Source organism: Elgaria multicarinata, chromosome 2 (genome assembly GCF_023053635.1).
Source record: "Elgaria multicarinata webbii isolate HBS135686 ecotype San Diego chromosome 2, rElgMul1.1.pri, whole genome shotgun sequence".
NCBI classification, from domain to species: domain Eukaryota; kingdom Metazoa; phylum Chordata; class Lepidosauria; order Squamata; family Anguidae; genus Elgaria; species Elgaria multicarinata.
Window position 1 is genome coordinate 133,921,111 of NC_086172.1, and position 14,457 is coordinate 133,935,567.

The 14,457-nt window shown below is 38.6% G+C and overlaps 1 protein-coding gene across 1 annotated transcript in view; it reads right to left on the reverse strand.

The window, feature by feature from the left end:
• The window catches only part of RYR3 (ryanodine receptor 3), a 401,651-nt gene that overhangs the window by 330,597 nt on the left and 56,597 nt on the right, over positions 1-14,457 (reverse strand). The window contains exon 2 of the mRNA XM_063117743.1: positions 13,906-14,025. Within this exon, the coding sequence (XP_062973813.1) occupies positions 13,906-14,025 (120 nt within the window). The remainder of the gene's footprint in view (positions 1-13,905; positions 14,026-14,457) is intronic.

Sequence of the window (14,457 nt, forward strand, 5' to 3'; positions counted from 1 at the left end):
GAGCCAATCAAATGGCAAGCAAGCAGCTCTGTGTCCATTCTTCCTGTATGTGAGAGGCAGAAAGGCCTTAGTTGTGAGTTTGAGTTGGGAGATTATTAAGGCTGGTGTCCCATACCCACTTACCTGGAAGTAAGCCCTATGGAACTCAGTGGGACTTACCCTTGAGTAGACATGTATAGGATCTCATTGTAACCCAGTACCCTAGAAGATAGGTTTTTGTATAATGCCAAATGTTACAAAAATACAAAAAGGAAGCATACAGAAATCCAACACATTGCTGCATATTAACAAATCTTTCTTCTTTTTGCCAAGTATAATTCAGCTACTGCAGTTGCTACAACCATTATTTAAGAAAAAGATGTTTTGTAATGAAATGATACGCCTCAAAGAAAGCCAGGAATACCTGCTCAAAATGAGGACAAACCACTTATCCCAACAAGAATTAGAATCACAACATCAATATATATCAAAAGTTGAGTAACACTGTTGTACAAAAGAGGTAACAAATGAAAAAGGGGTCTCTTACTATCAAGGCATAAGGTCTCTTACTATCAAGGCATTTTGTGAGCTTTATAAAATAAATAAATCCAATTCAATCCAAATTTAAGTGTAATTACTTGAGGCTGTTAAGAATGGGGGAAATGTGTATGTTAGTAAAACTGCCAAGAATACATATAGGAAGCAAAAAAGAAGTCCTCAAAGAAGGGGACTGTTCCTATTGCTAGTGGTTTAAAGAGCTGGTGAAGAAGAAAAACATTTCAGAAATCTGGACTTTTTTGGTAAAATGTAATTGCTATATTTCTTTAAGTCACAGTTAATGCTAATATATAATATTTGTTTATTGTTTAATTTGCATTTTTACAAAAGCTGCCCCCCCCCATGCAACCTGTTTTAAAACAGCAATGGCTGCCATGGAGTTAACCTGTAGTAAAAGATGGGAGGAAGCCTCTAAACCGTTTCCTCTCCAGCCCATTTACGCTAGAGATTGCTCCCAGCTGTTTCCCCCCTTCCCCTAGGGAATATGTAGTTTGACCTTGGCCTTGCTTGATTTAAGCAAAGCATATTTTTAAACAGCTCTTCTATAAAATAATATATAGATGGGCAACATAGCTGAATAATCTTTGGGTTAGAATACTGGGTCATCAATCCAAACCTTTCCAAAATCAGCATTGTAGCTTCTAGCTTCATGGAATTCATTTGAGCATTGTATGACTTTAAAAAATCAGTCTGGAGTTCTGATTAATTGCATTTTGCTTTCCTAGTCTTTAATATACCCGGCTTTCCTAATTTGTTCACAATTCCCTTGTTATTGCCACTGTTGGTAGAACATAATTGCGTGCAAAGCTTGGAAAATTACCTCCACACACATATCCCCTTCACATACATTGAAGTATTCTGATACACACACACACACACACACACACACACACACACACACACACTCCTGCTTTCTTCACAATGGTATCTGCACACATTTCAAATGTACAGGTTATATTATGTTTGCATGCTTTTTTTGCTTAGGCTTGCGCCTCCATTTCATTGCAACTTTTGCCAGATTTCCAGTGCAGAACTCTGATATTTATTGATAGCCTGCTCTGCAAGCAAGCTGTAAATCACATGAGATAACCAACATCAGCCTCCAATTTGCCTCCAAAACTTGGGGCTATGCCCATTCCCACCATCCTTTCCCCCAATGCAAGAACAGTAAGTCCTGATTACAAGAAAAGCTACAGTGGCTTAACACAGCTTGTGTCTGCTAATGCTATTTACAAGCCCACTTTGGTTAAAAGCCAAACTAGACACAACATTATTCACATTGTTTGGCCTTGCATACATAGGTTGCTTTGGGGAGGAGATATAAATACCTGACACATCGGAAAGGGGGAGACAGTGTGACTGTGGCATGGGGACTTTGCCCCACCACAGTCCCAATCTGAACTCGAGCCCCCTACCTCTACAATTTGCTATGGGAAGAATGCTCCCATTGTGCATAGCAGGCACAAGGGGCGGGGGGGGGGGGCTCCTACCACAGTCCCAATGATGCTCATCTCCCTGCGCCAACTACTTGTTAAAAACAACCACACCAAATGACATGAATGTTAGACAGAACTAACATAGGAGTACACATTTTCCCTTGCCATGGTAATGGCAGCTTCCATTAGCATAGCTGGGGGGATTGCACACTTTCCAGAAGCTCAAATTGGGGCTTTAAAGGCCCTCTTAATGTAAGGCAGCCTTGCATTAAGAGGACCTTTAAGGCCCTGATTGGATCAGTGGGGGGAAAGCAAGGAGGGGAAAGCGCGCTTTCTGGAGCCTCCAAAAAGTGCCCACTTCCCCAGCCAGGCTAATGGGCAGCTGCCATTAGTGTGCTCAGGGGACGTGCACATTTCCCAAAGCCTCTGGAAAGAGCGCTTTTCCAGAGTGCACCCATGCCTGAGCACTTGCGGGCACTCGTAAGCGCTCAGATGCTGGTCTGCCCTCACGCTGGGCGTCTCTGTCTGAGTCCATGAGGGCCGGACACAAGGGATCTGTCCCCCTCACCGATCCAGCCGGACGTTTGCCCCATCCCTAAGATTTATGAACTTAATTTCAAATTCAGGTTTGATACCCAGAGAACAGCTTAGGAAATGGAGTAGACTCCACTTTGGTACCAATATCTTCAGATACAACTTTTCATTCTCTACAAAGAATTAAATGAAACAGCTTTGAAAAACGAGGAGTTTTTTATGACATTTGTGGAGTTTTTGAGTTTTAAAGGTATATTTTATTATGAAATCATTTCACAAATAAACATAAACATCTAAGTTAATATGAACAAGGGATTTAGGTTTGCCTATTGAGATAAAGTTTGGCAGAAGATCTTTGATCAAAAAAAAATCTCTGTATGAAATTGAAAGATACCCAGAAAAGGGTTATTTTTCTCTAGTATACGTCACCATGTACATGAAATAGAATATATCAAACCACGCATTTTGCTGTAAATGTGGAGAATTGGATGCTGGTTTATTACATGTTTTTGGAGGGCAATTATATTGGAGAAACATTTTCTATAAGGTAGAACAAATGACAGGGTTTAATTTGGCTGTGAATGTTTTATTAATGTTGCTTAATTATTATTATTATTATTATTATTATTATTATTATTATTATTATTTATTTATATAGCACCATCAATGTACATGGTGCTGTACAGAGTAAAACAACTGATGTCCCTTTGGTGGCTGCAAAGGTTGTGTTGACAAAATATTGGAAATCAGCAACTATTCCAAGTACTAAGGAAATGGTTATTTAAAGTCATATGTGCAAATTGACAGAGATAATCCATAAAAGAAATGGGCTAATGCCTCAAACAGGACGTGGATCTCCCGACTCCCAGTCCAACATCCTAACCACTACACCACTCTGGCTCTCGAGTGTTATACTTTAAAAGTGTTAGTTTTTTTTAATTCTGTGCAACAGTGAGATTGTTACCACGAAACTGCTGTCCCCAATAGAGTAATGAAGAAAACAGTTTACATTCATCAACTTGTGAAATGTAGAACACATTCTAATTGCAGTGATATAGTTCTCCCATTAATCCTTTTGGATAGATGAAGCAACAAAGTAACACATACCATACAAAATGCAGCATTACAGTTGTTTTTCAGAAAGTCAAATATTCAGGACTGGATCAAGACCATGGTGGGCCCCGGGGCTAGCAGGCTATAGTGTCCCCCCAACTCTGCCCCCAACACTAAACCCACACACAACATTTATGCACACACATACACACTCACACACATCAAAGAAAGAAATTTTATGTACAACCACCATGCATTTTTTGTTTTGTTTTAGTACATATATTACTGGAAATATCATCATGCTTTCATAATATCTAGCCCAAATGCAAATACAGACACAAGATCCCTGTTACAGCATACAACACACAGAGAAACACTTGCATAAATACATATGTTCCAGAAAGACACTGACTCATTCAGATGATTCAGGACATGACAGGAGAAAGGGGAGAAAGAGAGAGAGTGGAGAGTGAGGCTGGCCTAAGGTATTTTGCTGCCTGAAATGGACCAGTTGAGGGCTCCATCACACCAGCGTTTTATCGCACTCTCGTCATGCCTGGTTTGCCTTTTTGCAGCATGGCACTCAGATGACGTTGCACCTGTCCTGCAAACACCCTGCCTCTTCCCCTCCCCTTTTCATGTTTTCCTAGAGCAGGGAAAGTCTGGATTATTTCTCCCAAACAGAATTAAAGCGCCCTTCAGCCCCCAAGTAGTGCCGTCCTCTCACTATTTCCTTTGTTGTGTGTGTGTGCTTTGAAGGAAGAGCTTGCTAACAAAAGGGGAGGGTGAGGCGGTTCTCCTCCTCCAGCACCATGTCAAACCAACAGACCTGTGCTGAGTCAGTTGAATGGATTTTTACTGCTCCAACCCCACTCTCATTGCCTGCAGAAATGGAGCCCAGACAATGAAACGTTAAATCAGTAAATCGCTAGACAACAAAGCCAAAGCGAGGGGGAGGGAAGGAGCCCATGCTCATCACAATGTTACAACCAATGAACTAGAGGCAGAAGGAGAAGGGGCGGGGTGGAGTGGAAGAGCAAACAAGCGAAAGAGAGGTTTCATCTGTATAGCATGATACCACAAACCCATGTGAAAGGGGGCGTTAGCTTGATGCGCTAATGAAACAGAGCTAGAAATCATGGAGACAAACCAGGGGGAAAACATGGGTGTGATGGAACCCTAAATGACCTTGAGCCAATCACTACCTCTCACCCTAATCTATCTCCTAGGTCTTGAAAGGATAAAAATAGGAAGACCTTTAGCTGCTGTAGAAAGTACAGAATACAAATGGAATAAAATCAAGTTTTTAAAAAATAAATAGACTTGAAAGAAATATAATTGTCTTGCTTTACTGTGTTCACAAATTTACATGCATGTGTACTAGTTACTAGATGCATCCAGTAACTTAGAAACTTTTCTTTATATTGGGACCCTGGGAAAGGAGCTAAATCCAATTCATATTAAAAAATCCAATTTGAAAAACACATCATCTGACCTTATTTGCCCCACACCTATGTCTCTATCTTCTGAAGATAATCAACTCAAAGAAACTTTATTAACAGTGCTATTGTATACTTGTCCAGTTAGCAGTAACTACCACTTCATTCAATGTGACTTACTCCCAGGTAAATGTGTATAGGAGTGTCTATTTAGAAAAAAAAAATCCATTGTCTTCAATAAGACTGACAGGTAAGTATGCATAGATTTTCATTCTCTTAAATCTTTCTTCTTCACTCACCCTTCCTTCCTTCCAATTGTTGGATAGCCCTTATCTTCAAAGCCTCCAGCCTCAACTGCATTTCCCAAAAAAACGCAATATACCGGCAGATAGGTTAATGATGTTAGACTACAGGGATATCATACACTACTCTCTCATACTCCCCACAATATGTGTATAACAACAATGGGCTACTTTGCAATGCCGATGATTAGCCACAGTGCAACTCCTGCATGCACGCACTTACACACACACACACACACACACACACACACACACACACACACTATGGGTATAATTGAATACTTTATTTGCATTATCAAAGCAATTTAAAAAAAATTACAATCTCAATGAAAAAATCAAATGGGAGCATGAAATGACTTGAACTACAAACAGCATGAACTCCTGTTGTTATTGCTACTGGTTGTTTTTGGCTGGATATGCTACAACCCAGCCAAAGCTGCACTAAATTACAGATTTTTCAATTGTTCTCTATGCTCAGGAGTAAACTAAAAATGGGTTCAAAATGAACTAGGAATCCCTTCAGAAGACAAATTATCATTCTAAATACCACATCTGTTACTAGCAGTGCTCCTGAAATGTCAATCATACCTCTGACTTTATGCATTGGCCGCTAAACTCACTGAAAGGCAGTAGTATTTATCACAAAACAATTGGACAGAATAGTGACTCAACATTTAAAGCATCACTCATTATTGGCCACTCACAGTTTTTTGCAGGTCCTTTTGGCGATGACGAACACCTCCCGCATGTCCCCCACGCCTTCTGGTCTTCTTTTCCATGACAAAATAAGACCCCAGTAAATCTGATATATATATTTTTGGAAGTGAAACGTGCCGCCATTTCCTGCTGTGTGCAGGAAAAGCAGCACAATAAAAACATCCACTGAATGGGCCATGTGGTCATTGTTTATTTCCACTTCATTCCCCATGTGAAGAAAGAAGTATTGTGGGACAGAAGCAGGGGGGAAGCAACAGTAGGGAAATGCAATCCCCCCCATCTGATGATGCTTTTAATCTCATATTTTGGGTTCTACAACAGCTAGATACTTGCTCTTTTTAAATTTGAAATCTGGGCTAAATAGTGGAGATGATGGGATGAGGAATTGCAGCCCCGTTAGTCCATGGGTTAATCTGGCCATGAAAATATCCAGTTGTTTCGGTATAGTGAAATTTGGAAACAATAAAAATTGTATCCACATCTTAACTCCATCACTCAAATGAGAATGAAGAACAAAATAGCATATGTACTTTGTAGGTTCAGAAAATGGAACAATGGATACACTGCAAAGTACAATGAATGCATAGTAATTATTCTTAAAACCACAGTCAAGTTGTGAACAAACATTATGAAGACACTGCATTTTGGCAGATTAATGAGAAGAAAGATTAAAACTACTGTAAAAACATAGGCAAGATCCAACTAAACACTTTTAGGTCCTATTGATTTTAGCAAAAAAGAGTTAAGTGTACAGTTGAGTACAGTTGTACTAAGTTTTGATTTCTTATTATTACCTTAACTAGGATTTCATTTGCATTTTCTACATCATTCTTAGACTGTAAGAAGAGACAAAGGTTTTCTGCAGCATTCAAAACATAAGACAAGTATGCACCACACTGCAGGATTTTATTTTTGTAAACCATTTTCCTTTATCTTATTCTGACACCTTGAGGGGCTACAATATGAGAGAGGCATATAAACGTGAAACAATGAAATAATTATAGCCTGTAGATTTGGGCTATGATAAAGCATAACCATTTTTTTCTTCAGACTTCTATATTTACTTATTTATTCCTTGTTTCAACCATCATGGTCATACCAACTTTACAAATGCAATACAGGTAAGCACACAAAAACTCTACAATGCAAAGAAGTAAAATACAAAAGGATACTAAAAAGGTTTTCATTAGAAGGTGACCACAAATATGAAAAAGTTCATTGTAATACAAAGTATTAAAATAAGAATCACTAAGAATTTACATTAAAAAGTCCATAAATGTATAAAAATTAATACTACGGATATAGTGAAACTTCATGTTAAATTTCATCATTAAACAGGCCACAGCTTTCTTCATTTTAAATATATAAAACTGGTTAACAATAGCAGGCCAGCAATGAGGAAAGCTACTGTATTTCTTCGATTGTAAGACGCCATCGATTGTAAGACACACACTAATTTCAGTACCACCAACAGAAAAAAAGCTTTGATTCTAAGAATAATAATCGCACCCGCTATTCTAAGACACACCCCGTTTTTAGAGATGTTTATATGGGAAACATCCCATATAAACATCTGCCTTTGGGGCTGCCTTTGAAAATGGTCCGGAAACTTCAACTGGTACAAAACAGGGCAGCACGATTACTAACAGGGACTGGCCGACGAGACCACATCACGCCATTCCTTTTCCAGCTTCATTGGCTGCCAGTCCAGATCCGGGCCTGATTCAAAGTGCTGGTATTAACATTTAAAGACCTAAACGGCTTGGGGCCAGGCTATCTGAAGGAACGCCTCTTCCCATATGTACCTGCCCTGACCCTAAGGTCATCCTCAGGGGTCCTTCTCCGTGAGCCCCTGCCAAAGGAAGTGAGGCAGGCGGCTACCAGGAGGAGGGCCTTCTCTGCTGTGGCACCCCGGCTGTGGAATGAGCTCCTAAGGAGGTTCGCTTGGCACCTACATTATATGCTTTTAGACGCCAGGTGAAGACCTTTTATTCTCCCAGCATTTTAACAGTCTATATATAAATTTTAACTTGGTGTTTTAAATTTGTAATTTTGCATTGCTGCTGTTTTTATCTGGTTGAGCTTTTATATTGTATTTTATAGTATGATTTTATACTGTTGTTTTATACCTTGAATGTTTTTAATTCAGAGAGCTCCGGCTATTGGGCGGTATAGAAATGTAATAAATAAATAAATAAATAAATAAGTGCATCTTAGAATCAAAGAACTATGGTACTTCTGATGTCCCTGTGTCAAGGTAGATTGACCTGGCTATTCTGCTACAGATGTTCTACTAAGCTTGTCAGCTCAACTCAGAACTGATTATCATGGGCAGGTGGACAGAGTGTCACATAAATAGCAGCTCCTCGGATTGCTACCATTTGTCTACCGCTGTCACCACTAGATGGAGATCATACGTCTGCTGTCTAAACTGCTCTAATGAATTGTGCCTCTCCCTGATTTGCTCTCTGATGGTTATCCTCCATATCATTAAGCCAAACAGCTAAATAAATAAACCTCCAAAGTAGCAATCAGCCAAACAAATAAAAACATACTCAAACCCAGCCACTTGGGTGGTTATGAAAACATTCCTTCCCAGCTCCCATAAAGGTCAACTAGCTCATTCACAGATCCATATAAAGAGGATGAGTGGGTGGGACATGTTGCCTGCCTAGCCCACATGTATTGTCAAGGATGATGACAGGCTAAGCGCCACCATCACTTGCTTGTGGCCTAAACCTAAACCCCAATAATATAATGGGGTTTACTATGCTGAGGGCATGTATTTTACTTTAGATACATGATTCATGAATGTACTTGGCTATGGCTTTCAATAAATACCAACTAGCTAAGGCAGAATGTTGTCACAGTTAGGTCCTTGGGAAAAGAGGGGATTTCCTGATGGGCTTGACAAAATGAATCTGATCAGGACAGTGTGCCTTGCCTTGCCAAAACAAAAACAAGCAAGGAACGACTGAATTATATGGTTTGTGTTCTTCCTTTAGTAAAGGCCCCTTTCTCCATCCTTCCAGCTACAAAACATACTGATAGGCTAGCATTGGACTATTTTCTTGGATAGTCTCAAATGATTTGTCATGTATGTAGCCAAGGTTAGAACATATTCTCCACTATTTTTTTTTAAAAAAACCTATTGCTCCCTTTTGGGGAAAGTGTATTGCTTTTCTCTTAGCATGTTTTTTCTTTGTTCGAATAGCCCCCTTCCTTGGGCTCTCATTCAAGTAAACAAAGCGTAAAGCTTGGTCTTCCATAATTACTTCTCATCTGTGATTCTTGTCAGTATTGGGGCTGGTTCACACAGTCATCATTTGATGACTTAAACATCAATTGACAACTTGTATTGTGGATGAGCTATAGAAATCTCCCCAAAATTTATAAAGCACTAATGTATTTAGATTATGCCATGCAAGCAACACCTCAGACTACAAGTCTAATTATTTGGCTGCATTCAGACAACATGATAGTCAATGGTGGGTAAATAATTGACTTGACAGTTGTTTATTTATGGGGTCCTCCCCACACAACATGATAATAATCAATTATGGTGTGGATTAGGATCAGCATTGAATTGACTATTAGTCCATGCTGAATTGACTCACTTATCTCCTGCTCTCTCTCCCCCCTCAATCCTCCCGCTAGCATCCCAACAGCCATTGCTGCCAAAAATCTATCCTACCGGCTAGACTACAGCAGCAGCCCTTGCTTTGACTACTCTTGCCTTGCGACTCTGTGGCTGATGAAATAACCAACAGTGGCTGAGGAAATAACCAACAGTGCCCTCCACACAACACAATAACCAATGGTGGTTCAAATTTATGTATTTATTTATTTATTTATTTATTATTTATTACATTTCTATACCGCCCAATAGCCGAAGCTCTCTGGGCGGTTCACAAAAATTAAAACCATAGCAAAACAACCAACAGGTTAAAAGCACAAATACAAAATACAGTATAAAAAGCACAACCAGGATAATCAGCGTTGGTTATTTGCGTTGGTTGTTTTGGCTTATTTTGGTTAAAAAACTCCCGCCACTCAACAAGATAACCCATGGTGGGTTAAATAACCAACTGTCGACTATTTAAACCACCATGGGTTATCATGTTGTTGGAACCCAGTCTTTGACTTAAGGTAGAATTTATGCATTGCTTTTATTTTTTTAACCAAGCCAAAGGCACTGTTTAATTCTATAAAAAGCACTGTCACAAAATCGGTGCAGAGCAGATATATTGATTCACTTGGTTAATACATGACAGAATGACCTAAAATCTATTAATTTTTACTTTCGGGTTTGAGATCTTAATCTATGTAACTCGATTCTATAAAATAATACATTCTGATATAAAAAGCAAATGTTGGTTTATGGCAAAGTTTCCCTTTTAGAAGGATTTTTTCCTTAAGAATTTTTTTTATATTCTTGATCAAATCAGAAAATTGTGGTTCCATGCCATTTTACAGAGAGGAAGAGGGCAATTACAGTAAGAGCAAGTTGGATATTTTAATTAAAATGATGTGTTTTTACTATCCGTATTCCAGACTATTGATCCCACTTCTACCGAACATATTTTTATCAGTACACCGCCCTGAGATCCCAGTGATAATAGGGTGGGATACAAATGTTTTAATAAATAAATGTTCATACAACTTGAAATACCAAAATGTTATAGATGCAATTTCTGTTGGTCTGCTATGGATCAACCAAGCAAGCAACTTGAGGTAAAAAGAAAAAGAAATTATTTTCCAGTAAACAGCATTAAGTATGTAGCCATTCAGTCCAACATCTACTGAACTGTTAGTTGCCATACAGATACCAAATTTCTCTAAGCTAGACGAACAGTACAATTAATTATTAAAATTAATTTCAGTCACACAGAATTCCAGAACAAATCTATCATTCAGGAATATGAATGACTATTCAGGTTATGCCACAGTCTGTCAGTTTCTTTTGGAGTATGTAGCTTTGCCTTTTTCATGGAGGTGGAGTAACTGACTCTTATAATTTTAATAATGACTCACAGGTGCCAACTTCTTAATGGCTATTTCTATAATGTGGAATTTTCCATTTCAACAGGTAGGCGAACAAATTTTCCATTTCAATGAGGGGTGCCTGCCACATCATGGCAGAATAAGCATACCCTATTGTCATGACCCAGTCCTGCATCTCCTTGGACAGTGACTTTGAGGTGTCTTTGCAGTCCTGTGTTATGGCATAACTGAGGGAGAATTGCAGTTTTTTCTAAGCAGGAAGGTTGGATGCCTGACTCTGAACTCGACTGTCAACTGCTGTTCTCGAGTAAGGAGGCTTTCCTTTATTCAGTATTGTTATGTTTGTATATGAAAACAAATTATAATTTAATTAAAATACATTAAAGAAGAAGAAGGCACCTCTTCTGCAGCAAAACATCACTCACCCAAGACTTCTTATTCCCCCGTAACTGCAGATGTACCTAGAGGCCTCTCAAAGGCATCAAAGTGCAAGACTCCAAGCCACAGTTTTGCTCTTTTAAAATCCTTGCAGCTTACCACCAAAGGACAGGGCTTGGTCAGTCATGAAATGTGCACCAGTATGTAAAGGCTTAAGCTTTCATTCTGGTCAAAAACATGGCTCCCAGGCCCAGAAAAACCTGCTGTTGGATCACCACCGTCTGCTGCTAATGATTACTTCCATTCTGGATCCTTGGCCAGCATCTGTGGAGGCTTCAGCTAGACTAGCACAAAACAACCAAAGCTCTTAAAGCCATAAACAGTGGGGGGGGGGGGGAGAGGCCCTCCAGCTGTTATTGAACTTCATCTCCCATCAGCCCTGATCATTGGCCATGTTAGTTAGGGCTGATGGGAGGTGAAGCCCAACAACATCTGGAGGATCACAGGTTCGCCATCCCTGGCATAGAAGCATCACATCCAATTGGGAGTTGGCAAGTTGCACAACTCATTTGACTTCATTAGTGTAGCTGTTGCTTGCACTAGCTGTGCTAATTCTGCATTGAGCAGGGGGGTTGGACTCGATGGCCTTATAGGTCCCTTCCAACTCTACTATTGTATGATTCTATGATAGTGATCGTGCAACAATGTCAATTCTTGTAATTGTTATGCTCTATATAACCCTATAATTCCTTAGCATCTAACGAAACCATTATATCCTATATGCCAAAAACTTATATGGCAGTCCTACAACTAATTACTGAGTCAGTAATCAGTCACTGCTTGCTCTAGTTGCCCATCTGTCTTTTTCTGCCTCCCCCTACCCCATCTGCCTGCTGTCACTGCCACCTTTCTTTGGCCTCGTAGACTCATAGGTCCAAAGGAAGTGGTTGCTGGGAATTTAATTATTTTGCTATCCTCATTCTTTCTCTCCTCCACTCTCTTGGGGCTATAGGATTTCCATTAATTCTCCCATACCTTTTTGTTGTTGTTGCAAGTTTTAAACTCAGCCCCTTCAACTTCTCAGTTTCTTATTCACTGCCTTAGACGCCTTCAATTAGACTGCTGCATTACTTATTCACTGACTCAGCCTTCACTGAAACTACACTTTATGTCAATGACTAAAAGGAGATGGTATTTCTACAAAAGCAGTTCAGTGGAATAGAAAGCTAAATGCCAAAATAATAATAAAAAGTTTGTTAGAAAACTTTCATTAATAGCACGTTTATGAAGAATAGTTATTAAACTGAACCATATACTTTAAAAAAAATTAAAGAGAGAGAGATATCTTTTGGATAGATCATTGTTCTGGGTTTGGAAAACTGTATCCACATTCTTTTTTAGTCAAACTGACTGAGTTTGACTCAGATAAACCACCATTTCCCTGTAAAATGGAAACAACAGACATATGCCTCATAGGAATGTCATGATGTGATTATTTCTTTCCATCAGTTGGTATCAGCTTCAAAATAATAAAGATGACATATTGTAGAATTCTTTGTTTATACTGGCTTTTTCTGACTTGTAACGGATTATGACACTGCTCTGTTTTATGATTGTTTTGTTGTCATATTTTTAATTATGTATTGTGTTATAGTCATGTTTTTAGATTGGTTTTAGACTGTATATTATATTTATTGTGAATCACTTAGAGATTTTAGGATATTAAGCAGTATAAAATAGTATGTATGGACAGATAGACGATGGATAGAAAGAAAACTGTATTCATTGAACTTATTTGCTTAAGTTCTTGCAAATATTCAGTGATACTTTTGATGTATCACAAACTGCAATTTGAACTACCCTCAGTTCCAAGAGTAGTTTGCTATGCAGATTAATATTTCTTTATTTAAATTATTTGTATCCTGCTTGATATTCTAAAATCTCTAAGCAGTTTATATAAAGGTACATATAGAACAATATAAAATAATAAATACGTTAAAAGCATAATAAGAAAAACAGTAGAACAGAACAGTGACATAGCCAATTACATGTCAGAGAAAGCCTGAGTAAACAGATATAGTGGCTTTTAAAGGTCGGCCCAGTTTTCATCTCTTGAACCTCACATGGGAGAGCATTCCAGAGGATGGATGCCACTACTGAGAAGACCTACTTACATGTTATTACCTGGTGATACACTGTTGGTCATGAAACAACCAGTAAGGCCTCCTCAAAGGATCTTGTGGTTGATTTGGTAAATATAGAGGCAGACAGTTGGCTAAGTGGATTTTCTAACCTTGAATTGCAAAGTTGCTGGCAGCAAAAGCTTTAACTTGAGAATATTCAATTCAGCAAAACTCAGTGGATTGGAAAATAAACAATTTTATATTTTGCATTTTATATATAACATATATTACATCAAGCACAATTCATTTTTTAAAATAACCATTTGTAGATTAATGACTATCAATTATCCTAACTAAAAATGCTTGCAGAAGGGATTCTTACTTTAGCTTCTGAAGTCGGTTCCAAAAAGCAAAGGCGGTTCCCAAGGCCTTCAGCTGCCAGGCAGAACTTCCGTTGTTCTTTGTGAATGTTGGCAACACACTGAAGCACAACTTCATCATCCTGTCAGAAGACATGAGAGCCATGTGAGAAAATATAAAATATCTGCAAGGTTTAACTCAGTGATAGATTGGTCCCAAATAATTATTATTATTATTATTATTATTATTATTATTATTATTTATTTATTTATTTATTTATTTATTTATTTATATAGCACCATCAATGTACATGGTGCTGTACAGATAACACAGTAAATAGCAAGACCCTGCCGCATAGGCTTACAATCTAATAAGTTGTAGTAAACAATAAAGAGGGAAGGAGAATGCAAACAGGCCCAGGGAAGTGTAAACAGGCACCGGGTAGGGAGAAGCTAACAGTATAGAGTCAGAACAAACTCAATATTTGAAGGCTATAGGGAAAAGAAAAGTTTTTAGCTGAGTTTTAAAAGCAGTGATTGAGTTTGTAGTTCTCAAGTGTTCTGGAAGAGCGTTC